This window comes from Hevea brasiliensis, chromosome 1 (assembly GCF_030052815.1).
Source record: "Hevea brasiliensis isolate MT/VB/25A 57/8 chromosome 1, ASM3005281v1, whole genome shotgun sequence".
Taxonomy (NCBI): domain Eukaryota; kingdom Viridiplantae; phylum Streptophyta; class Magnoliopsida; order Malpighiales; family Euphorbiaceae; genus Hevea; species Hevea brasiliensis.
The window spans coordinates 25,724,824-25,752,541 of record NC_079493.1 but is presented as its reverse complement, the minus strand read 5'-3'; the positions used below and the strand labels follow the sequence as shown (position 1 = coordinate 25,752,541).

The following is a 27,718-nucleotide window of genomic DNA, read 5'->3' as shown; positions in this document are numbered from 1 at the left end:
TGCAAACCAAACCTATTTAATTAATTAATTAAACTCTTTAATTAATTAATTAAATCATATTTAATTTCGTGATTACTTGTGTATGTGTGTGACTTACTAGGCTCATCACTAATTAGCAATGAGATATGATATCAACTCTTAATATCATTAGAACTCTTTCTTACCATAAATGATTTCTCTAAATCATCTTATGCACCTCATAGACCATGGTTAACACCTAGCATAACATGCCATGGCCACCCAATTAGTAACAAGGTTTACCTTAAATGAACCTATAATCATATGTTACCATACACTAGAATCTCTCTGTTACAAAATCCCAACTCAAGTTGGAGTCATGGTTTATGTCAAACCCCATTTGCTATGAATATTATGTTCTCTTTTAATTCCAGTTCTTGATTAAAAGATTTTCTCATCAGAAAATCTTTTCTGATTAAATCTATCTGTCCTGGCCAGGAACTTGAAACATCAAGAACAATTAAATGAACATAGGATTTTATCCCTATTTACTTAGAGGAACAGATTCCATCTTGATCAACACCTACCTCCATATATAACTAGTATGAGCCAATACATGCCCATATACCCATACACAGTACAAGTATGAAAGCAGTATCAAACTCCAACCACCTATATGCAAGATAACTGTGCTATCTCAAGTCTAAAGATTATATGCACTGATATGATTTATGACAATACATTGACAAGAGTAAACTCCATGTGCTTGTCATAAGTGTCACTGGTTCGGCCTACTTATCATGTATAAGTGCCTATCATGTTTGTTATATGGCATGAGACTCACCATTCCATCTTATTTATATCTCATATAAATAACTTGGGAACAAACATGAATACAATCTTACTGGATAAGTCATGTTCTTATTGTGAAGTATCCTCGATTGTGAACCTATTTATGATACTTTGTGCGAGAAATACTGTCACTCATATTCTTAACAACTTAAGAATAGAATTTCTAACAAAATATCAATGGACCTTTTCTATTACCATAAATATATTATGTAAACGGAAAAGTGAAAATGTCTTTTATTAATAAAAGATGTACAAGATCCATACTAAATGATATGCTCTAGGGCATACTACTAACAGAAAGTAGATGAGAAAGAAAAAGGTCATGAAGAATAAAATAGATGAGGAAGAAAAAAGATGATAAATAAAATGAAAGAAAAGATAAGAAATAAAGAGAAAAAAATGATTGGTGGGAAAAGAATATGAGTAGTAGTTTATGTAAGCGAATTAGCAACTAATTTTAGCAATTGAGTATTAGTTGTTATTGCAAAATCAGTTATTAATAGCAACAAAATTTCAATCGGTTGCAAAAATTGATTATTTGTTAGCAACCAATTTGAATCGGTTGCAAATAAAATAAATAAAACTTAGGTGGGAATTTTTTTTTTTTCGGGGGGGGGTGAGGGGGAGGGAAGGAATTTGGCAACCAATTATCAGTTGTTATTAGTAACCGATTTAAATTAATTGCAAAGATCGATTGCTAATAGTAGGTGACAAGGAAACTATTGCAAATCGGTTGCTATTGGCGATCAATTTTTACAACTGATTTAAATTGGCTGCTAATAATAACTAATTTTTGCAGCCAACTGCAAATTGGTTACTAATTTTGGAGTCTATTAAAATAACTATTTAATTTAGTAACTGATTTCCTACATTGGTTATTGTTGGCAATTGAATTTTAAATCGGTTGCTGTTCACAACTATTTAAATCAGTTGTTATTAACAGTTGATTTTTTAATTAGTTACTAACTACTTATATATTTAAAGTTTTTAAATATCGATTAGAAATCGATTCAAGAATCACAAATCTAATCGATTGCTAATAGCAATCAATTTTAATTAGTTACAAAAATTGATTGTAAAATTGATTATTAATATTATTATTATTAATTAACTTAAAATTATGTCCAATTGTCATTATTTTTTGCTGATTTGTATAAGCCTAACTAGCAAAAAATACCACTTGGCAAAGAATATTGATTAATTGTTATGCTACATGACAAAAAATATTGATTAATTGATATGCAAATAAACATATAAAAATAATAATTATTTAAAATTTGTTTGAGTCAGTTTATCCTTTTAAATTTTAAAATTCAGATAATATGCATGAGTGAACTAATTAAAAAATATAAATAATCTATTATTTATTAAAATCAAATTTTAAAATTTAATAAAATTTATCAATATTAGAAAATAAATTCATTTCTCACTTTTATTAGATATTGAATATAGTGCTTATTTAAATCTACTTTTTGAACTCGCTAATTTTGATAATTTAATTGTTCTTTATATAATAAATTTTTAATTATTTTTTTTTTCAAAATCTTAATATTTTATGTTTGATAAATTATTTGTTAAATCTCATCCATTTGTGTGCGTAAATATTTTTTGTACTTCAAAAAAAAAAAGATGTTTTGATAAAAGATTTAAAGCTTGAAATCATTTAACGACTAAAAAGTATAAATATTATAGCTAGCTTTTATTTATAAGTTAAAAACGATATATTAATCAACTTATTTATTTATCCACACTTAAAATAAAATTATAATTAATTAAAATTTTATCATTTATAAAATTTTACAATATAACTATAAAAATATAAAATACAAAAATACATATTAAAATGATAAATAATTCGTGCAATGTATGAATAAAATAATGGTAATAATATTATGTTATGATTTCACATTATAGGTAATAGTACTTTCTCTTTTCATATTGCAATGGATAATAATTCTTTCTCTTGAATTATATTCTCTCTTTATTATGTATTAAAGTTAAATAATCTTTTTTATAATATTTTTATTTATAAAAATGATAAAAATAATAAAATAAGAATCTTAAATTATATATAAAATAATTATCTATTTAATTAAAAAATATTTTTTCTGTTTAAATTAAAAAAATATTTTTCAAATCACAATAAAATTTTGAGTCATATCTTAATAATATATGGATAACAAGTAATGAATTATTAAGTTGAGTTTTCATCTTGAAAAAACTGAAAATGATTTTATAGGATCAAAGTTTTCAAGAATTCAATAACACATCCTCATGGATAAGAATGGGGACAGCAGTGGTGGTAAAGAGCAAATTGGTGACTTCTGGCAAGTGATGAGAGAGACTGCAAATTTGAAACATCAAAGTGGGACCAGTTTTTAAGCGATGACTGACTGATGACTGATGTTGAGTGGAGAAGACTTTTCTACCATCAGTTTATATTAATTAAAATGATAATAATTTTATTAATATTAATTTTGTGTATTTCTTTTTTTAATATTAATTTTTTGTAACAAGAATGTTATTTGCCTTTTATTATTATGGTAGTTAATTTTTTTAATATTAACTAAAATTATGGTAGTTCTCACATGTAAGGAGAATTTTTAATATTAATCTTTTATGGTTATTGAATATTTTTATTTAAAATTATTAATTAATTTTATTTATTTATTTATTTTGCCATGTAAGCGCCAATAATACAACAGATAGAGCCCAGAAACACCGTTAATGAGACATTGGAGAAAGGCTCATCATTGTTTTGCTGCTTTATCACCCAAATGATTTGCAATTAATGCTACGGAAACAAATCACTATGCTCCTTCTTTACGTGGGGATATCCACAACATTAGTTGCCCTTTCCGATTACAATCTGATCCTAATAATTGCGGACACCATAGATTTGAGGTTTCTTGTGACAATACTATGTTCAGTCCATCAATTGCGATAATTTCCACCATCCGACTGGTGAATGCTGACGTCCATTACCTGATTTGATTGGTCCACCATACAAACTGTCAGAAATTTGATTTTAATGGGTTGAAATTTTAATCAATGTCCAATTTCATAAGAAATTTAAAATTAATTAGGATAAGAAATTTAAAATTAATTAGGATATATATATATATATATATATATATATATATATATATATATATATATATACACACGTCAACATTTTTTCCCAATATAAAAATACGGTGGCTCTTCACCACCACCGGTACAAATGTTACGGAAAATATAATTCAGAACAAGCTTATCGATCGATCTCTTTGCTGTCCTCCCATGACTACAGAAACGCTCATCTTTCTTTTCCTGCTTTTCTCCCAAAGTTGCAATGGAAGGGATACAAGTCTCTGTGCCCCTTCTTCATGCGGCAATAACCACAACATTCGTTACCCTTTCGGATTACGAACTGATCTAAATAATTGCGGAGACCATAGATTTGAGCTTTCTTGTGAAAATAATTTCACAGTGTTAAATCTATTCCGAGGAAAATATTATGTCCAGTCCATCAATTACGATAACTTCACTATCCGACTGGTGGATGCCGGCGTTCATCAGCATAATTGCTCCTCCTTTCCTCGTTTTCCTTTACCAGTTGATTATTTTAATGATGATGAGATTGTTCCATATTCCTATTATAAATACCAATGGACAAAGTCAGAAGAAGACAAATGGGCTAAGTTGGGAGAACCTCCCATGTTATCGCAGATGATTATTTTCATCAAGTGCCCAAATCCAGTGTACTCTCCCCTTTACGTGGACACCGCTCCTTGCGTTTTACGTGGATTCAATTCTTCTGTATCTGCTTTGAAGAGGCACTACTCTTATGTAAATATCGGAGACATGAAGGCATCCGAATTGATGGAGTCGTGCAGCGTGGAGATGATAAGTATGTTTCCAGTTTCAGCAAAGAAGAACATGTCCTTTATTGAAATTCACAGGGAGCTTGCATTTGGGTTTCAGCTTTCCTGGCACAAGTACATCATCAAATGTGAAAAATGTTATTCTCGGAGTTGCTATCGGGACAGCAGAAACCGTGTTCGATGCATGTACATGCAGGGTGAGTAATGCTTTCATCCATTTTATATATCATAATAATTATTCACTTTCACGCGCAAATTCGTTCGATTCATAAATCACACGATAATATTTCTATATTATTATTATGAGATAAATACATAAAATATATATTATAAATAGAGACATAATACATATTATTGATAATTAAGATCTACACTCAGATCTAATATATGCGATGTACGATTATTTTATTCTTAATTTGTTCTTTTCAGTATAACCTAATCACAAAAATAAGCCAAAATTTTTTCGTATTTTTCAATCTAATCCAAATATTTAAATTTTGAAATAATTAGTTAAATTTTCAAATTTTGTAAATATTTTATCCAAATTTTTCATAATGTTGAAAAATTGTTATCATTTTATCTAATTTTTTTTCTACATATTATTTTCACTTTGTTTTCTGGCTGATCTAACCTTACCATTATCATCAATAATTTTCAAATTTCATTTAGATATCTATGATGCATCAAAATTCTTAATCCTTTGGTCAATTTGGTTTCTTTGTCATGGATTCTCTCTCTTCATTACCACCAAATCTCATCATTATGTGATACTCAATGGTTATGAAAATGAAATTATAAAAGAACCGGTGAATGTGGTAAAGTTGGATAGTTATAAACAAGTGAAAAAATGAATTCAACATTCAATTTATAAAAATTGGATAAAATTTTAACAATTTTTATAAATTTAGCTAATTTTATTAAATTGAAGCTTTTGGATTAAATTGCCAAAACGTGATAAGATTTGAAATTTTTTCTTTAATTAGGTATCTCATTATTAGATTATAACTTATTAATTCATTTAATGTTAGTTATTAGCAAAGTAAAATTTATTTTATAAAAAATAAAATTAAGATAAAATTTATTTTAAACAATGATCCGCTGCTCCTGAGCCCAAAATATGAAACATATATATATCAAAAAAATATATATTTTGCTCCTTTCATTTGAATCCAATACGTTTTCAACATTTTTTTATGCATAAATGAATTCAAGAAATAAAATTAGAATCATTTTCAATTATTTTCTTCCACAATTTGTTTCTGCCAATGACATCATAAAAGTTTCTGGTGAATATATTTTTTAATACTGACTTTTTTTTTTTTTGTTTTTCCTTAAATCGGGAATCATCTTTTGGATAGGAGGTAAGATCTCTCTTCATTTATACAATATGTGATCATATTTAATTAATTATTACTTCTTTTAACGATTTCTTGTACATTTATTTTCGCAGTGTATTTGCCAGCGATATTGACTATTTTTGGTAAGAATTCCTTTCATAGATGATTCTAGGGAAATAGAGTCTAATTATATGTAGAGACAACATATATAAAAGCACATGACACATTATGTATAGCTAGTTAGATTTTGTTGGGTAGACTAAGTCTATATCTTTAAATATGGACCAAACCAATGATATTGTGGGATTCTGAATTTCATTTCAGCATTTATGTTCTATTCTAAGTAAACTTTTTGAATTTAATTCAAAATACTGCAATTTCATTGATTTAGTCTCCTAAATTTGGTTTAAGCAAGAATTAAACTTTGCGCGATCAGAAATAATATGAAATAACTAACGATGTTTTATACCCCTTGATCTTGATTGTTTCCATATATTTCATCAGGAATGTTTCTTCTTGTAAGAAACTTATGTGGGACACCATGTGTAATAGCATTTCTCATTTATAAATGGTGAAGGAGATATTTATCAGGATATAATGCCATTGAAGAATTCCTTCAGAGTCCCAATAACCTTATGCCGATAAGATATTCTTATTCTGACATTAGGAAGATTACTCGAGGTTTCAAAGAAAAGTTGGGCGAAGGAGGGTTTGGTTTTTTCTATAAAGGAAAGCTTCGTAGTGGTCAATTTGCAGCAATAAAGACGCTGGGTAAATCTAAAGCTAATGGACAAGATTTTATCAACGAGGTTGCTACTATTGGGAGGATCCACCATGCCAATATAGTACAATTAATTGGTTTTTGTTCTGAGGGATCAAAGTTTGCTCTTATATATGAATTCATGTCCAATGGGTCTCTTGATAATTATATTTTTTGTAAAGAATGATCTATTTCTTTAAGTTGGGAAAAATTATATGAGATATCTCTTGGAGTGGCACGTGGCATTGAATATCTACATCAAGGATGTGACATGCAAATTCTCCATTTTGACATCAAGCCTCATAACATTCTTCTGGATGAAAATTTCACACCAAAAATTTCTGATTTTGGGCTGGCTAAACTTTATCCAACCAAGGGGAGCATTGCATCTCTTACGGCTGCAAGGGGAACAATAGGATATATGGCACCAGAGTTATTCTACAAAAATATTGGGCGTGTCTCATACAAAGCAGATGTGTACAGTTTTGGAATGTTGTTGTTGGAAATCGCAGGCAAAAGGAAAAACTTAGAAATCGCAGGCAAAAGGAAAAACTTAAACGCAACGGCTGAAAATTTGAGTCAAATTTACTATCCATTTTTGGTATATGACCAATTCTCAAGTGGAAAGTTAACAATAGAAGACTCATCAGAGGAGGAAAATAAATTAGCTAGGAAAATGATTATAACGGGATTGTGGTGTATACAGATGCAACCTTGCAATCGTCCTCCAATGAACAAAGTATTGGACATGCTTGAAGGAGATTTGGAAAGCCTAGAATTGCCTCCAAGGCCTCTTCTATATCCTGCAGAATCAATGAATATGGATGGAGAAGAATCGTCATCAATATCAAGTGATGTGACATCTTAGATACATACTATTGTCTCATTGAAATAGTTGGTCTTCAACTTTAAAATGTCTGAACATAAATGTTCTGAATCCTCTTTTACTTTTATAAATTGCTATAAAGTCACAGACGACTTGATGATAGATTGTAATAATTCTGTGTTTAACTTGTGAGTGTAAGGTATCCTTATTATTATCATCTTCAATGTATGATAATGCATTTGCATTGGCTTCACTATTTATTAATTTTGAATTTCCTCTGTTCTTAATAACATGAAATTCATGCGTATACCTTTGAGTTCAGAAAATCATGACAGTTATATATATATATATATATATATATATAGAGAGAGAGAGAGAGAGAGAGAGAGAGAGAGAGAGAGAGAGAGTTGATATTCAAGTAGCTATTTAAAAGTTACATATATGAAATTATTAATTAAATGAAGTTGAAAAATATAAATAAAATAAGGTTCCATTCTTTTAGTTGTAATATATGTATTTCCAGTATTAATACCTTCTATCATAATCTCAATACAAATATTAAAAACACTAAAATAAGAGTCCTAAATTATATATATATATATATATAATTACTTATTTAATTAAAAAAATTTTTATTTAAATTAAAAAAATTATTTTTTAAATCACAAAACAATTTTGAGTCATATCCTAATAATATATGGGTAACAAGAAATGAATTATTAGGTTGAGTTATCGTCTTAAAAAAACTGAAAATGATTTTATTGGATCAAAGTTTTCAGGACTTCAACAACACACCTTGTCATATAAGAACTAATTGATGACTTTTTTATTATTATTATTATTATTATTATTATTATTATTATTATTATTATCAACAGCTAATTGATGACTTCTTGCAAGTGATGAGAGAGATTGCAATTTTGAAACATCAAAGTGGACTTGTCTTCAAGTGATTAATGACTGATGACTGATGTTGAATGGAGAAGACTTCTCTATTTTTAGTTTATACGCCTAATTAAATTATAAATATTATATATATTAATTAAAATTATGATAAATTTTACGTGTACTTTTTTAATATTAACTAAAATTATGATATTTCCCACACGATAAGAATTTTTAATATTATTTTTTTGTGGTTATTTAATATTTTTATTTGAAATTATTATCTAATTTTATTTATTTATTTATTTAACTCTGTAAGAACCAATAATAAAATAGGTACAGCCGAGAAGAATTGAAAATGGAGATAATCACAGAGGAAATACATCCATCTCTCTCTAATATTAATTTTTAATTAATTAATTATATTTATTTATTGAATAAACTACAATTAGTCTTTGTTTTCCAAAACTACCTAATTTAATCTCCGAGATTTGAAAAAAACTTAAAACTTAGTCTCTACTATTACAATTCCATTAAGTTACTATTAATTTTAGCAAAAATGATTGAAATACTTTTATCTTTATTTTATGAAAATAATTTAGTCCTGTGATTTTATTGTTTTAATAATTTAATCTATGAAATTTTATAATATTAATAATTTAATCTCTATATTTTTAAAATATAGGTCCCATTAAATTAAGGATTAATTACCTTAAGATCGTTAGCAATTTTGAGTAATTACAAAATTGGATATATTTTATAAATTGATCCTTAAATATTATAATTATTTATAAATAAGCCTTTATAACTTTAAAAAAAATCTATTTATGTCATTCTTATTTTAATGATATATAAAAAATTATATATATTTATCAATTTATAATATTTTCATGTATTATATTATACAAAAAAGGAAAAAAAATATTAATATGGACGCAAATTGTTATTAAAATAAAACTTCAAGAATTAAATTGTTTTCAAATTAAAAATAAAATTAAAAGTATTTTGATATTTTTGTTAAATTTAATGAGAATTAATCATAATTCTAATGATATGAACTAACTCATAGATTTATTAAAATCACTACAAGAAAATTAATATTTAACGAGAGGAAAAATCATCGTTAAAAGTTAAAAAGTAGTCGTTAATAATAATTAACAACCACAAAAGTTGGTCGTTAAGTCGTCGTTATAGGCTCCGTCGTTAAAAAGTTTAACGAGGACTTTATATAACTCGTCGTTGATACTAATAACGATGACACAATAAGCGATCGTTAAAATTATAGTATTAACGACTATTTTAGCCGTCGTTAATATTATTAACGACGGAGAAAATGGTCATCAAATTTAAATTAAAAATCGTTATTTTACAATGTAACGGCCTCTAAAAACTATTAACGATGAAAAAATTAGTCGTTAAAAAATATTAACAACAGCAAATAATGCTCGTTAATGGTTATTAACAATTAAAAAAAATGTCGTTAAAAAGGATTAACGAGAGCAAATGATGATCGTTAAAAACTACTAACGATAGTAAAAACTAGTCGTTGAAAATAATTGAGGATGAACATTAAAAATTAATAACAACGATGCAAAATGGTCGTTAAAAATGATTAACAACTATAAAAATAGTTGTAAAAACATATTAACAATAACAAAAAGAGGTGATTGACAATCAATATGAATACAAAAATCATCATTAATGATGATGATTTAATTGTGTTAACTTTTAAAACTCTAAAAAAATTAATAAGCAATTAATAATAATAAATAATATGCTTCATAAGTAAAAAAACATTCATACATCAATATGAAAAATGTCATAACCGTCTCAAATGTCGGTTTAATATTAATTATTTACACTTAATTTGTTTATGTCAATAAGGAAACTATAAATACGTGAAGGCTGCAATAAAATTCAACAATATCTTCCAAGTTACTTTTGAACACCTTCACCCAAAAAAGTTACTTCAATGCTTTCACTATTTGCCTAATCACATCTGCATCAAAATATAAAAATATAATTAGATTGCAACAACTATGAAATCCACTAATAGCTTGAAATGAGTTTCACATTTAACTTAAAATTTGTTAATATTTTATTTCTAAACAGTTTAAGTATAAATATCAAATAAAAAATTTGACAAAATTCCGTTTGTATTTTGAACATTTTCAAAATTTCAAATAAATAATTCAAATTTACAACTTGCATAAAACGTAAATTCAAAAATAGTCATCAACTTCCAATCCAATTTCCGTGCTCTTTAATTAAATTATATACATTTATCTTCAATAAATATATAATAGTGAATATTATATTTCCATTTATAAATGTACAACTTAAAATATGACCTATATTAAAAACAATATAAAGAATATAGTAGATGAAAAAGAAGATAATTTACCTTATCACAATCATGTAGATTGATCTGTAGATAGCGGAGTTCTAGATGGAGCATTAGAGTATTGGCTCAATAATAAGTCCTCCAGGTGTTTCATCCTAGTTTCTACTTCAGACAAACGATCCTTAAGCAATCGATTCTCCTCTTGAAGGCCAACATTGGAACGAGATTTCTTAACTTCTTTTGCCTTTATTCCACCCCCATAACCAATAACTTGATCACGATGTCGTGTTTCAAAACATTGTTCTACTACCTCCATATGAGACAAAGAAGGGTTGGATTGGATGACATCACGTATTTGATCCTATAATAATTATGATTAATCAATGACACAAATATAATAATTTATAAAAAGAAACAAATTTGCAATAAAAGTAATATAACATACATATTTCTCTTGAACATTAGAGTCAACCAAATTTGCACCCTTCTTATGAGTTTCAAAGAATATAGTTCCAATATCTGGTGGATTGCCATCCTTGCCTCCCTTTACAAAATACAATATTGTTACACAATAGCATAATATATTTAATCTCCAAAATGCAAAAGCATGAAAAAATTTCACTAATATTACCAAATCATAGATAATTTGTCCTGTAAGGTTTGCTACCAAGATCGATGAAGCATAGTTAAATTTTTCCTATTTTCAGAGTTTCGAACGCTTGTTTCCTACATTAAAAAAAATATTTAAAAACATTATGTTAACCCTTTTAAAAAATAATAAAACTGAAGATAAAAATACTTATATTTAATTTACATAATTTTTAATATTAGTAAAATAAAATGTCATACCTTAAATTTTCTAGTGCAAAAATGGTTCTTAACTAACCACTCCCAATCTTCTTGATGCATCTCTTGAGGAACATTTTTCAACATCTCTGGAAAAGAACCACAAGGCTTTATATTGTGGCGTTTCAAATCCCCTCTCCAATTATTCCACAAATGATTCATATGCTCTAAAGTCTTTTCTCGATATAGCTCAATGTCAAAATTTCTAAATTTCTCCTATATAAAAAAAAGAATGAATAAATAAATGCAAATTAAATTAATCTAATGTTTTATTAAAAGTAAAGGTACCTTGACTGAATCCCACATATGATCTTTTGCATCTTCTCCAATTTGCTTCCATGAGTGCACTCTTATTGGACAAATGTTTGGGTCACGCACTATTTTGCCCAAATGTCTTGACCATTCTGCATGATTTTCTCCAACAACTCGATTATTATAAAAAACCCCATCCAGTTTCTCTCCATCCTTAAGTGCTGCAATCTTTTTACCCTTGTTCATTCCTCTTGTTTTTCTCTTTTTTTGTATAGTGGAAATATCTAAATAAAAAAGTCTCTAGAACTTCATTAATAATATAGAAATAATGCATCAATAATAAATATAAATTATTAATAATACATATGACAATAATTATTTGAACCTTCTTGTGTTTCTTCCTGAGCTGGATTGTTATTACTTTGATGTTGCCTTGTTGTATTACATTGCATAGTATCAAAATCTATCAATATTAAAAATAAAAAGTAAATTATTAATGTAAACTAAATTCATAACGCTGAATGAAATAGAAAAATAGGAGTTGAACCTTCATACACTTGTTCAGGTATTTGTTCTTGTATTCCACCATCTTCTTCCCTATGATCAACATCTTGAACAAGAGAGATGTCATTATGTGGCTCTAACGAACAACGTGCAATTGATACAGTTTGACTTTGTGTAGATGTCATAGGTAAAAATGATCTTGATCGATGTCCATGTCCCCTTGCCCTTCTTAATGCACCCGGTGGTATAAATGAATTCTTCACTATATTTGTCCTAGGTCCTTTCTTTTTTTGTGACCCCATTTCTAGCGTCATTTACCTGGAATATTAGCACATCAAATATATGTGAATTTTTTTTCAAACCAACAAAATATATCATGACATAAATAAATATGGGGAACAACATAAATAAAATATGGAAAAAAGACAAAATGAAATGTAAACTACATTGAATAACTAAATTACACATAAACATCCAAAACAAATTATGTATATGTTATAGAGTTTATTTTGAAAAGAAATATTATACAGTAGCATTCAAACAATAATAATTAAATAAACTTCAAGATCCATGTTTTCTTTTCTTCTGTGTTGAAGATATATCAATTATTTGTGGCTCTATATCCATCCTCTTCCAACTAATTTGGTCATTTGCATCAATCAGTAGTTGTTTCTCCAGATTCAAGATTGATAGATTCATCAGCTTGATATGCTTCACTGAATTGATTCAAATCAACGGGGTCAATGTCTTCTTCTAATGGGATGTCATAGGAATCTCGAGGATGTGCCTTTATCACACAATGCCAGCCTTTGTGAATATTGTCTGGAACATAAAAGACTTGTGATGCTTGGTTAGCTAAAATGAAAGGTTCATTTGTTTTCAAAGTTCGTTTACAGTTAACACTAACCCCCCCATATTCATCAATCTTAACCCCCCTCACTCGATCATAAACATCCCACCAATTACAACGAAATAACACCACATGTCTTCCTCCAAGATATTGCAATTGAATAATCTCAGTTAAGACACCGTAGTAATCTATGTTGTTAACTTCATCACCAATATCTCCAATTACAACAACTCCACTATTTTGTGTCCTCAAACCTTGGTCATGATATTCAGTATGAAACCTATATCCATTGACAATGTAACCATAAAAAGATGTCACATATCGAGCAGGACCACGTGATAATGAGAGTAGGGCTCCCATCATTGGACTTGAGTCATTTTTATGCAACCATGCAACCTATAAAAAAAATTTGTTTGAAAAAGTGAAAAAATCAATTCCTAATGGTTACAAACAATTGAAATAATTAATTACTCAAAATACATACAAAACTTAAAGTGTACTTACTTTCGTCTTAAACCATCTAACAAAATTTTTATTCCATTGACCTTCTGACATACCTACTAAATTGGTTGCTGGCAATTGTGAATAATCTCTAAGGGGCAAAAAAAAAAAAAAAAAAGAGGATTATAGGCGATTGTGATAAATTAAAAAAAAAAAAGAGTACATACAATATGAATAAACAAAAAAAAATATCATACTCGATGTATGGCTGGACTTCATCACAATTCTTTAATACATAAATATGAGCTTGCTCCCACTGCTGTGTATCAAGATCACGAGTTTTACTAGCACCTAATCCTTGTCCTACTTTGGAGAAAATTGATAAGCCTCCTTTATTTTTATTACTGCCACCATCATAGTTGCGCTCCATTCGATTGAACTTTGTCTCAATGCCATGCAAGTACCTTGAGCAAAGGATATTCAATAAATAAATATTAAAAAAAATTAAATAACATTGATCACAAAAAGGATGGTGCCAAAATATTATATGAAGTGGAAATTTAAAAGTATGGTCAGAATGGAGGAATTTGAAAGACAAAGAACTATAAAAGTGAATTTTCTAAATACAGAAGGACTTATGGAATAATTGTGCATTGATCAAAGAAAGGGAGACACTTGGTAAAATAAAAGCCACTCCTTTTTGTTCCTAAATCAATCAGCTGTACTCTCAATCTCCCTCAATTTTTCATTTTCCTTCATCCTCTATTTTTTGTTTCTTCTTTTATTCATTTTTGTTAATTAATAATATATATTTATTTTATACGTGTATTAGTATTTTTATATTTTAATAAGATTATTAAAATTTAAAAAAATATTTAAAAAAAAAAAAATAAAAGTCATTTTCCTTAAATATGGCATAATTAAAATTTATATTTTTAATAATTTTTCTACTTATCTTTTAATTTAAAAAGAAAATCAAAATAATTCCATTTTTTTCTCCCATTTTCTTTTAATCTAAAGTAAATATTAATAATTGACAATAAATAATAGCTAGTTACAATATAAAATTTTGATTTCTAGTTCTCAGCTTACCTAAAATCTCACATTCCTTACTTTTGAAACTCATTAATAACAACCTTCAATCTTAAGAACTAATTTGGGCATGAGAACATTGGTTATGGGCTAGGCTAGCGGGACTCATCCATATTCCATAGGCCTATTCTTCAATTTTCTCTAACTATGGGCTAATCTCTCTTAGTTTGAGCTTTTCTCATAAATTTGGCTCCATAGATAGTTCTTAATTTTCATTGGATTACTAGTGTTTTATTATGAGGTAAAAGCTTCCAGTACTATTAATGGTAGCTATAATGAGATTTCTACTTATTATCAATCTCATTATTCATTTCTACAACATATTATTTATATCATATAGGGATATTTTTATAGTAAGTATATATTATATAAGGACCAATTTATAAAAATATAGGGGCTTAATTGTAAGTGTTTTTATTGTATAGGGATATTTTAAAAAATATAGAGGCTTATTCATAATTATTTATATTATATAGGGATCAAGATTGTTGAGTCAGGTACTTTTGATAAGTTAATGGACTATGCATAAACTAGCACAAGATCCTTACATGTGTAACATATGCACCTATTGTGGAGCTTTTGAACTTAAGGGTCATGTCAAATTATTTTAGTCCAAAGTGTCCTAAATTTTCACACTCTAATTAAATTAGTAATTAATTCAAGGCATATTTCATGTTGACTATAGGAGAGGAGGTCATTATCTAGCTAATTCAACTAAATTATATATATATATATATATATATATATATATATATATATATATATATATATATATATATATATATATATATATATTCTTTCCATATTATGCTTATATTATGGTTAGTTTATATTATTGTCATTTATCATTTTTATTAACTAATTAAAAAACATATGCTTGGTGTTACCTAAGCACATGCATAAGAAAAGGTAGGCATTATTTATCATCTTCACCACTTTAAATAATGTTGACAATAAGGGATAAAATGCAAATGAAGGAATAATGCTAACTTGTGCTTGGTGGGTTGTTGAACTAAATGCTAACAGATATGTGCTCTAAACATCACAAGAACATTTAGGAGTTTAACAAGAGATGAGGATTAAGGAAGTGGAGGGAAAGGAGAAGGCCTTGTTGTTCAGTTAGATTAGAAGGTGAAGGGAAAATGAAGGTAAATTATTTCCCTCCCTAACAAATTAACAATTACACATACAGGTATTAAAGCACTTAGAATTTAAAAATTAAATAGGGAGAAAAAGAACCCTAGACAGAACTTCCATTTGGATACTCACCTTATCCTTGATCAGAAGTAGGACAGTTATCAAAACAAGTACATCTTGTATTCTAAGTCCTTTAGGAACACCATCTACAATCAGATGGAAACAACATATTAGCTGTAGATCAAACAAAGCATCAAAGAATTTGTAACACAAGATAATATAAAATTCATGATGAGAGAATCAATCACCTGCAAAGTTTGGCGAGTCAGTTATATCTTCAGTAATGTGAGATAAGAAAAGAACCCCATAACTGAAATTGAGGTTGAAAAGACACCACAGATCAGTAGAGAAATAGGCACAACATCCGGTTCAAAAACAAAGAATAAATGAATTCATACATATTAAACTTGGCAGGAAAAAAAAAATGAAAGCACAGCACTCTTTGAGAAAGTGATATGGAGGTATGAAAATTAGATTACTAAGCTAAAATGCCAATATGATTCCAGCCTGCAGCTGGAGTTATGGATACAATGATTCTCTATAAATAAGAAGATTTTAGATGCATCTCAAGCTCAACGTGTGTCTTGAAGAATGTTCTTATAATGATCATAAATGGTATTTAAGACTTTTCACAAGATTTAGGCATTTAGATGAATGTCGTAATTTTACACTTTACAAATGGGCTTCCTAAATTTGCATAAAAATGTTGAAAATATATGCTTCAATTTCTCAATAAAAGAAACCATAATTGCGTGAAAACTAAGCAAATGCATCTTCTAGCAATTATAGGCACATGCATTTCGCAACAAACAAAGAAATAAAATAAAAACATCAATGCAAGACTTGAAATGGATGGTAATTTGATTTAAAAAAAGAAGAGGAAATGTGTAGAAAATTTATGTTTATTTGCATCATTTAGTGGCCATTTGGTACTTTAGGAGCATAATGAAAGTAACAGCCAACAGAACAACAGGTAAGGAATTCATTCCATCATTGTTGATCCTTAGGCATCAAGCCCTTTGATAACCAAAACTATTCTGCTTTTAATGCAAATAATCACTGTAGAAGGAATTTCAGTATAACACCATTCAAAATTTATATAAAATTAACATATAGTACAGATGATAGCCGAGTTAATACCATTCCTCATATTACACTGCCAAGCCTTTCTTCATACTCAATGCCATCCCCATCTTCAAATAGCTTCAAAAACTGAGCTTGCTCTTGCTCCCTTTTCTTCTTTTGCTAGCACTTGAAGGCTATCACTATCCCAAGAATCAATATAATCGAAACCACAGCACTCATTAAAATTAGCTTGTTCCCTTTATTATGCAAACCTGAGGCAGAGTTGGAATCTGAGACAAATGGAGAATCCAAACCATAACCATTCTTCTAACGAATAAAAGATTATACATCAAGTCATGAATTAATTAATATTCATATATAATGCATGCAAAACACATTGGAAGCAGAAATTTTCAAAGTCTAATGGCCTTAGAGGTTGATTTAAATATGCAATATTTAAGAAAATAATAGGTTGATTAAGGTGTTCAGCAAAAGTATTAAGTGCAACTGATGAACTGGAAACATGATGAATGAAAATACTAGTCATTGCCCAAAACGCAAAACCAGATTTATCCCTTATTGGCACTACCAAAAATATCTAGTATCATTGGGATTAAAACCACATGCCCTTAATGTTAAACAGAGCAGTCAATAATGCAGAGCACAGATGAAACTAGCAGCTAGAGGTACACAGCGTGGAAACTAACAAGACCCAACAATCCAACAATCCAACAAAACCCAACAGGAAACTAACAAGCTTAGTGGAGTAAGGAATGGAACGAAAAACAATGGAAGAAAAAGGATAGTTTGAATAAGCAGAAAAATAGCTCCTACGGCAAATGTAGCCACAAAAATGAGATTGAAATCAACTGCGTCTATGCCCAAAGCAAACAGGAATGCCATGAACATTTGGAAAATAGAGGCACCAACCAACCATGAAGCTAAACAAATCGCAGGGTGTGAAAGTTTCAGATCATATAATTGTGCCCAACACAAGATTATAGATGCTGCCACCGAGAAATTCAATGCTAGCAAGTCATATAGAAAATATAAATGCTTGAGGATTTTTACTTTTTGAGATAAGTAAATCAACAAGACCCAACAGTCCAACAAAACCCAACAACCAAGAAGAGCATAAAAACCTCCAAGAATCTCCATATCACAAAAATCACAACAGGAAATAATTAAAGTGCCTAGCTGAATGGATGAAAGAACACCACAAAATAAAATCAAGTTCTTCCATTAGAACACGCAAGAGAAAGTTTTTTCCTCAAAAATAGAATCAATTACATGGTCTGAATCAAAACTTGCTAAACAAATTTAGCATCAAAAGGAACTCAACAATTGGAATTGAAATTGTAAATGTAAAACATACCTATTGAAGACACACCCACACAGCAATACTTCCAAATCCACGCTTGGCAACAGGTGAAAGCTTTCAAATCTAGGTTGCGAGAATCTGGAACACTCAATTTTGAATGAAACCCTAAGGACCAATTAACTCTACTCTTATAGAACCCTATGAAACACGTATGTTAAGGCTGCAACATTAGGGAGAAATTGGTTTTGTGTGGAAGTTACTAATTGGAAGGAATTAGGAAACCTTAGAGACAAAAGAAAAAACCCGCCGCTGGAGGGAAACCAAATTCTAAAAGGAAAAAAGTATAATTAATCAACAAGGGCAATATTTTTCCTTGTAAAAGACTTTTAAAAATTAAGAAAATAAATCAATAAAAAAAGTTTATATATAACGACCAAATTTTATTGTTTAACGAGGAAATTTTATAATGGTTGTTAAAATTTTACATAATTACAACCAATTATAGCATTGGTCGTTATTCATATATTATTAATGAGGAAATAATAATTCGGTTGTTAAAATTGGTCGTTAAAAGTAATAATTCTTGTAGTGAATGTCAAGGACTCAAGTACTTATTTTTAAAAATACAAGGACTAATTTATAGATTTAACTAAATCTCAAGAACTAAATTAATAAAATAAAATCTCAAAGACTAAATTATTTTCAGATTAAAAATATAGTTAAGGGCATTTTGCATTTTCGCTAGAATTAACGATAAATTAATTGAAATTTTAACAACAGGGACTAAATTGTAGGTTTTATCGAAATTGATAGACTAAATTACTTGGTTTTGAAAATACAAGAATTAAGTTACATGTTTTATCAAACCTTAGGGACTAAATAATAATTTACCCTTATTTATTCATCCAAGAATGCTTCTCACTGCAAGAAAAACTTATGTGGGACTCCATGTGTGATGGCAATTTTGATTTGTAAATGGCGATGGAGACATTTATCAGGATACAATACCATTAAAGAAATTCTTTTATAGTCGGAATAAACTTTTGCCAATAAGATATTCTTATTGAAATGTTAGTAAGATTAATTACTAGTGGTTTCAAGGAAACTTTCACTGAAGGAGGGTTTGGTTTTGTGTATAAAGGAAATTTTCGAAGTGATCAATTTGTAATAATAAAGATGTTGGGTAAATCTAAAGCTAATGGACAAAATTTTATCGACAAGGTTGCTACAATTGGGAGGATCCACTATGCTAATGTAGTACAATTACTTGGTTTCTGTGCTGAAGGATCAAAATGTGCTCTTGTATATGAATTCATGTCCAATGGATCTCATGATAATTATATTTTTCATCAAGAAGACTTATTTCTTTAAGCTGGGAAAAATTATAGAGATATCTTTTGGAATGGCTCGTGGCAATGAATATCTAAATTGAGGTTGTGCAATCCAAATCCTCCATTTTGACTCAAGCCTCACAAAATTCTTCTTGATGAAAATTTCACACTAAAAATTTTTGATTTTGGGTTGGCTAAATTTTATTCAACCAAAGGGAGCATTGCATCTCTTGCAAAGCATTGGATGTGTTTCAGACAAAGCATATGTGTATAGTTTTGGAGTGCTATAAATGGAAATCACAAGAAGAAGGAAAAACTTAAGTGCGTTGGCTAAAATTTGAGTCAAATTTACAATCCGTTTTGGGTATATGACCAACTTTCTCATGGAATGTTAGAAATAGAAGATGCATTGAAGAAGGAAAGTACAATAGCTAGGAAATGATTATAACAGGATTATGATGCATACAGATGCAACCTTGCCATCATCCTCCAATGAACAAAGCTGTAGAGATGCTTAAAGGAGATTTGCAAAGCCTAGAATTGCCTCCCAGGTTTGTTCTATATCCTGTAGAACCAATTACTACAGATGGAGGAGAATCATCATTGACGTCAATTGCAGAATCAAGCAGCTTGATTGAAAATCTAGGTTAAGCGACACCATATAAAATGGATATGCTCTGAATTAAGAATAAAGTTAATGACTTTATGATAGTTTGTAACGATTTTCTTTTACATGCATTTTCGCTATTTTGGAATAGCTAGCTTGAATGTGGGAATGGATTTTCATTAGCTAAAACTCAAGCTTATAGAGTTGTTCTGTTAATGACACAACATTCGCTTATATCTTTTAAGAAAATGGATTGAGCCTAACTCACCTCTAAAAGCTAGCTCGAGGGGGAGGGGGGAGTGTCCAAGGCCATATAAAGACACATTATCCCTATCTTAAACCAATGTGGAATCTTAACAATATCACTATTCATCGGTTCTCACAATCCTTCTAGCAAATGTATCTTAAGCAATAAGTTTAAGTTTTCCATTATCGTTTCTAACATAGGTCATCTGACCTCACTTGTAGCAATAAAGAATATACTATTAAATTAATTAATGTATTTAACAAACCATCTCATTGGAATTGAACTTTTGAATTAACGCTAATAGCTAGTTTTGGATTTCACTGTTGCTTCTTTCATTTGCAAGATGGGGGATGTTAAACTCAACACTGGGGCGTGTAGACAGAATTTTGAAACCAAATTCACTGAAAGTTTTAGGAACCTTGACATGTCTTGTGTAGCTGATCATGCAGAACCTAAAAACTCCTCTTCTGAACCAACATGAGACATGTTGAAAATAACTAAATTCAACATGAGACATATTGGAAGACGCTGGCAAATTTGCTGACTTGAAAAAATTCTCTCACTTCACACCTTTTACACCTTTTGTCTTTATCCCTTTTGAGCATACTTTTGGGGCAAAACTTTAAGAGGTATATATAAGTAATATATTCTCATTTTTACTATAAGGAAAAAGAGAGAGAAAAATCAAGAAAAGAAAACATAAGGAAGAACGCCATCTTAGAAGAAGACACCACTTGCAAAGTGACATTTTTCAGCTTTCATTTTTAGAGATTTGGATTCTCTTTTTTTGAGTTCTTTTATTTTTAGTCTTATTTTAATGTTTTCTTACTCTATTTCACGTCTTTTACTTGTAAATAAAAACATAAGTGAGTAGATACTTAAGATTTTAGAGTTAGGTGTAATGATTTTAAGTTTTATTTATGGATTTAAACTGGTTTTAATCAGATTTTAATATATATAAGTTTTGATTATTATCTTGTATACTTTATTTATATACATATTATTGGTACCCTTTGAGTTTCATTCTTAATATTAAATTGAATGACCGAGAGATAAAAATCTATAATAGATAATCATGATATTAAACTTAATCACATAGTGTTAGAAATAAACTAGTTGGTTAAGAGAAATTTTAAGTTGATTAAAGAGCAGCTTAAAGGGTTTTGGGTTATTAAATTAGGCATGAGAATGGGTGTCACGACCTAACCTATGGGCCGGACCGGCACTAGGACCTGGGCCAGCCTAAAGCCCCCGACGCCCGTAGTAAGCCTAACTATTACTCAATCCAACTCTAAGGCCCATTTGGGCCCAATTTCAAGAAATCAACCGGACAGAGTCCGGCCATAAAATGGACCTTTCAACGGAAAGTTTTTGACTCACCCGACCTGTAAACACAATAAATAATCAATTGGGGAGCTCAGCTCACCCTCTACATACTCATATTATCATAAAAATAAATGGGAGCTCAGCTCTCTCATCCAGTCCATCAAACATGCATGTGATAATAATTTTACAGGTCCAAAATAATAATTTATATTACAGACCTAAATCAATTAAATACTTCTAACACATGCGAAAATTCTAGAAGTTTGTAGAATTACAAAAACATGAATAGACGACCTGCGAGGGAGAAAAGCAGGTTAACCTCAAAAATGTCTTCCTGTGGCCTGGAAAAATATTAAACAGGAGTGAGCGTTCGACTCAGAGAGTAAAATATCAATTTTAACCATAATCTCTACAACTATCTAAAACTAATGCACTCTGTAGAGTGAAATGCAACATCAGCAATAATTTCACATCATAACAGCAAAAAGGTAATTTGGAGCACTCACGCACCCAGTAATATCAATCATAATATATGAGAGCTGATTCCCTATACAGCTCTCTTAAATCCAACCTGTGCCAGTGAAGAACTCAGCTCGGACTTCCACTTAATAATCAAATCGGGGTCCCAGCGAAGAACTCAAGCCGTGTCTACCCCGAAGGATCGGGTCCCAGCGAAAATCTCAAGCCGTGTCTACCCATCCTATCCATAGTCCACACCACATCATACGCACGCCAACGCAAGCACACTGCTCCAAATTACCACAACAACATCCATGGCACTTTAACAGTTGTGAATGCAACATAAAACGTGCCTAGAGTTTAACTACATAGATACATACATATAAGTGATGCATGGGCATGCTTAATCATATAATAATATCGAAATTACAATTAAAATTAACATTTTACTCACAGACTTGACAGCAATCACTGTGGCGACTGAGTGAAGGAAGAAGGCTGTCCTGGCTCACCTGACAATTTTATTACAATCATTTAATAAATTTGACTCAATACAAACTAAAAAAAGACCAAATACGTCCTAAGTCGTGCCGAAAATCCGGCAGAGTCTCCCCTATACCTAGGACCTACCCAACCTGCAAAAGGGCTCAAAACGCACTTCTATATTCACAATTCATACACTCACAACTCAATCACATCACACAGCCCCTCCTGGGCCCATCCAAACAGTCATCAATCACAATATGTAAATTTACAGTTTAGTCCTTATAATTGATCATTTTTGCAAAAACTGCCCAAATAAGCTCTAAAAATTCTAAAACTTTGCCCCGCGGTCCTTAGCAATATTACTAGGCTATTGCAAAAAGAATCATAATTTTCTAAGCTACCACGAATATTTTACGGATTTTTAATCCCATTTAAGCACTAGAAAATTATAAAAAAGTAAAGTTCGGGTTTACCTATGCCGATTCCGACTTCGAGGACGCGCTCGGGACATCTGACAATGGTAGGGTAGCCAAAACCTCGATCCAATTCAGAGACTTTTTTGGTGGCCGGTCTGTCTGGCTGGAAATTCATAGACCTAGACAACTGTTGAATTTCCGCGAATTGAAGATACCTACACGAAGCCCACAACACGGGGGTTAGTACATAAATTTTACAGAATTTTCTAAGCTCATTAAATGCTCGGAAAAATACTGCGAAGTTCCGTGGGACCCACCGAAAAACGGTATCGGAAAATTTCGAAATTTATATTGCCGTGAAGCTCTCGACGAGTGGAGCGCTCTGGTACTCTCGGTTTTCTCATGGGGTTCACGGTTTGCGAGAAATCTAGCCCAAAAGTCAAAATGGGCTAAAACTTCCCAGGCAAAAATTGGACAAACCGCTCGATGGATTTCGGTGTTCTTGGTGTCTATGGAAAGCTCTCGACGAGTAGATGGATTTAGATACAAGACCCGATCCGATTGGTGGCCGGATCGACAGGATTTCGGCCGGGAAGACGAAGCGGCGCGCTTGCGCGTCGCGTCGCTTCGTGCGACTTTTGCCGGCGTTCCAGGCGGCGGCCGGCGAGGGGAGGTGGCTGGGAGGCGCGTCGGCCGGCTGGGGTGGCAGGGGAGGCAGTGGCGCGGCAAGGGGAGGAGGGAGGAGAGAGAAAACGGGAGAGAAAGAGAGAGGGGTCGGGACGCGCGCGGGGAGGAAGAAAAAGGAAGAAGCCGGTCCGATTAGTTCGGTCCGATCCGGTCCGGTTCGATTCAGTCGGTTCGATTCAGAATACAAAATTTAAAATTTTTACTCTGCCTTGGGACAGAAAACGAGGTCCAAAAATTTCAAAAAATTTTCAGAAAACTCAGAAAAATTCGTAGACTCTAAATATATTTTTAGTTTTGCCACGTGGTCTTTAAATTAATTTTTAAAAATCATCAAAGTTTTATATTTTCGGGAAATCAAACCCGATTTCGAAAATCCGAAAAATTTCAAATAATTTCCTAAAATTTAAATAAAATAAAATATCAATATTTACTCAAAAATAATAAATTTAAAAATTAGGGGTGTTACAATGGGGTTTAGTTTCCTTTAAAACACTTTTTAATTTGCTTGAAAGAAAAATTAAAGGAAATTAGAATCAACTTCCTTTAAACTTGCATTTTCCTTAAACTTGGTTTTGCCTATCCAAATCTCAATGAAATTTACTTCATGAATCTCAACTTTATAATCATCTTTGCTATTAATTAATTAAATCTTTATTTACTTGCTCGTATTTTAGAAAATTAGTGTAGCGTTTAGAAATTTAATTGTTTGCCTTATTATTATTTCCTTATATTCCAATTTAAATTATTGTATCTCGTACTTTACTTTTTGATACAGTTTATTGATAGCCCAAATAATCGAAACTTTTATAATTTGATATTCAAACATCAAATCTCTATAGAATGATATCTTTTCTTACTACTTGAACAATCTGTATACTTACAGAATACGAACCACTATATTTGGCCGGCATTATTAGATTTACATGTGTAAGTAATTAAGTTTTCATTTTTCTTTTATTGAACTAATTATAATTTTTTTTATCTAATTACTGACTTAATTTCTTCCTATTTGGAAATTCTCAAGATTGAAATATTAGATTAATTGGGATTTATTTTCATTAGAGTTATTGTCCTTATCTACTTTAATTAATTGGGATTGAAATATGAGACAAGCAGAAATTTCAATTCCTAACTTAATGTGGAAGGCAAATGGGGCTGTTACTGTGTGGGGTTCAGCCATATGAAATACAATGTCTTCTACGGTGCACGTTCCAGCTTGTTTCTTTTTTCTACGCAAATAGTCCCAATTCTTAGTCAGTCTTGACCATAAATGTTCTGAATCCTCTTTTACTTTTGTAAATTGCTATAAAGTCACAGATGACTTGATGATATTTTGTAATAATTATGTGATTAACTTGTGATTGTAAGGTATCCTTATTCACATCATCTTCAATGTACGATAATGCATTTGCATTTGCTTCACTATTTATTAATTTTGAATTTCTCTGTTCTTAACCTGTAATTCAGGTGCATAGCATTGAGTTCAGAACTTAAATGACATTTTTTTTCAGTTTATAGAGGACGGAAGGGGAACATAAACCTGAGTTTGGGCGGATTGAGCGATACACTTACTAATATATATTATGTCTTTCAAAAAATGAAAGGCGTGCATGATTTGATATTCAAGAAGTTATTTAAAAGTTTATTATATGAAATTATTAATTAAATGAAGTTGAAAAATATTAATAAAATAAGGTTTATTAATTAAATATATAGTTGAACTATGAATCAATACAACTGACCAATTCTTTTAGCCATAATATTTTTATCTATAGTGTTAAAGTAAAATAATCTCTCATATAATATTTTTATTTATAGGATTAATACATTCAATCATAATCTGAATGCTAACAGTAAAAATACTAAAATAAGAATCTTAAATTATATAGAAAATAATTATCTATTTAATGAAAAAAAAATTTCTATTTAATCACAATACAATTTTAAGTCATATCCTAATAATAAATGGATAACAAGTAATGAATTATTAAGTTGAGTTATCTTCTTGAAAAAACTAAAAAAGATTTTATAGGACTTCAACAATTTGTCCTCATCATAAAAGAAAATCAGATCCTACAGGATAAGACGTCGACAGCTGCGGTCGTAAAGAGCTAATCGATGACTTCTTGCAAGTTGCTGGTAAAGACTGCAATTTTGAAGCATCAAAGTGGACCAGTTTTCAAGTGATGAATGACTGAAACTGATGTTGAGAGGAGAAGACTTCTCTACCTTTTATTTATTAATTTATTTAACTCTATAAGAATCAATAATAAAATAAGAGGAGCTGAGAAGAATTGGAAATGAAGATAAGACACGGGCAATCTATCCATTTCTCTAATATTAATTTTTAATTAATTATATTTATTTATTAAATAAATTATAATTTAATCTCTTAAATTTAATAAAACTTATAATTTAGTCTTTATTTTTTTTTAAATCAAGTAATTTAATATAAGAGGTTCAATAAAACCTACAACTTAACCTTTACCGTTATAATTCTATTAAGATACCATTAATTTTAATAAAAATATCAAAATGTCCTTTTTTTATTTTATGAAAACAATTTAATCCCTAAGATTTTATATTGTTAATAATTTAGTCTTTATATTTTTAAAATATGGATCTCATTAAATTAAATTACTTTTATGATTGTTAAAAATTTTGGTTAATCGCAAAATTGGATATATTTTATAAATTAATCTTTAAATATTATAATTATTTATAAATAAGCCTCTATAACTTTAAAAAAAATTATATTTATGTCATTATTATTTTAATAATATATAAATAATTATATATATTTATCAATTTACAATATTTTCATGTATTATATTATATTGTCATATATATAAAAGATTAAATTACTTATTTTTAAAACTATAAGGACTAATTTATAGGTTTAACCAAATCTTATGGACTAAATTATTTTTAAATTAAAAATATAGTTAAGGACATTTTGCATTTTTCTAGAATTAATGGTAACTTAACTGAAGTTCTAATTATAAAAATTAAATTATAGGTTTTGTCGAGTCTCAAATGTGAAATTGCTTGATTTTAAAAATATTATAACTAAGTTATAGGTCTTATCAAATTTAAAGGACTAAATTATAATTTACCCTTATTTATTCATCCAAGAATGTTTCTTGTTGCAAGAAACTTATGCAGGACTCTACGTGTAATAGCTTTTTTCATTTCTAAATGGCGATGGAGACATTTATCAGAATACAATACCATTAAAAAAATCCCTTAGAGTCATAATAACCTTAATATTCTTATTCAGATATTAGGAAGAATAATTACTGGCGGTTCCAAAGAAATGTTGGGTCAAGGAGGCATTGGTTTTGTGTATAAAGTAGATTTTCGGAGTGGTCAATATGCAACAATAAAGATGTTGGGTAAATTTAAAGCTAATGGACAAGGTTTTATCAATGAGGTTGCTACAATTGGGAGGATCCACCAGGCTAATATAGTACAATTAATTGGTTTCTGTGCTGACAGATCAAATTGTGCTCTTGTTTATGAATTCATGTCCAATGGATCTCTTGAGGGTCATATTTTTCATCAAGAAAGACCTATTTCTTCAAGCTAGGAAAAATTATATGAGATATCTCTTGGAATGGGTCATGGCATTGAATATCTACATTGAGGTTATGCAATCTAAATCCTCCATTTTGGCATAAGGCCTCACAATATTCTTCTTGATGAAAATTTCACATTAAAAATATTTGACTTTTAGGTTGGCTAAAATTTATCCAACCAAAGG

The 27,718-nt window shown here is 29.7% G+C and overlaps 1 protein-coding gene and 1 pseudogene across 1 annotated transcript; both read left to right on the top strand.

The window, feature by feature from the left end:
- The first annotated feature begins 3,998 nt into the window (after positions 1 to 3,998).
- On the top strand, positions 3,999 to 5,747 carry LOC131179132 (uncharacterized). Its single transcript, XM_058145083.1, has one exon. The coding sequence runs from the start codon at positions 4,093 to 4,095 to the stop codon at positions 4,879 to 4,881; it is 789 nt and encodes a 262-aa protein (XP_058001066.1). The 5' UTR covers positions 3,999 to 4,092; the 3' UTR covers positions 4,882 to 5,747.
- A 173-nt stretch (positions 5,748 to 5,920) lies between these two features.
- On the top strand, positions 5,921 to 7,641 carry LOC131183088 (rust resistance kinase Lr10-like; annotated as a pseudogene).
- The last annotated feature ends 20,077 nt before the right edge of the window (positions 7,642 to 27,718 follow it).

Excerpts from the sequence above, each read along its gene's own strand:
- LOC131179132 (XM_058145083.1), top strand. The coding sequence starts at position 4,093 with ATGACTACAGAAACGCTCATCTTTCTTTTCCTGCTTTTCTCCCAAAGT.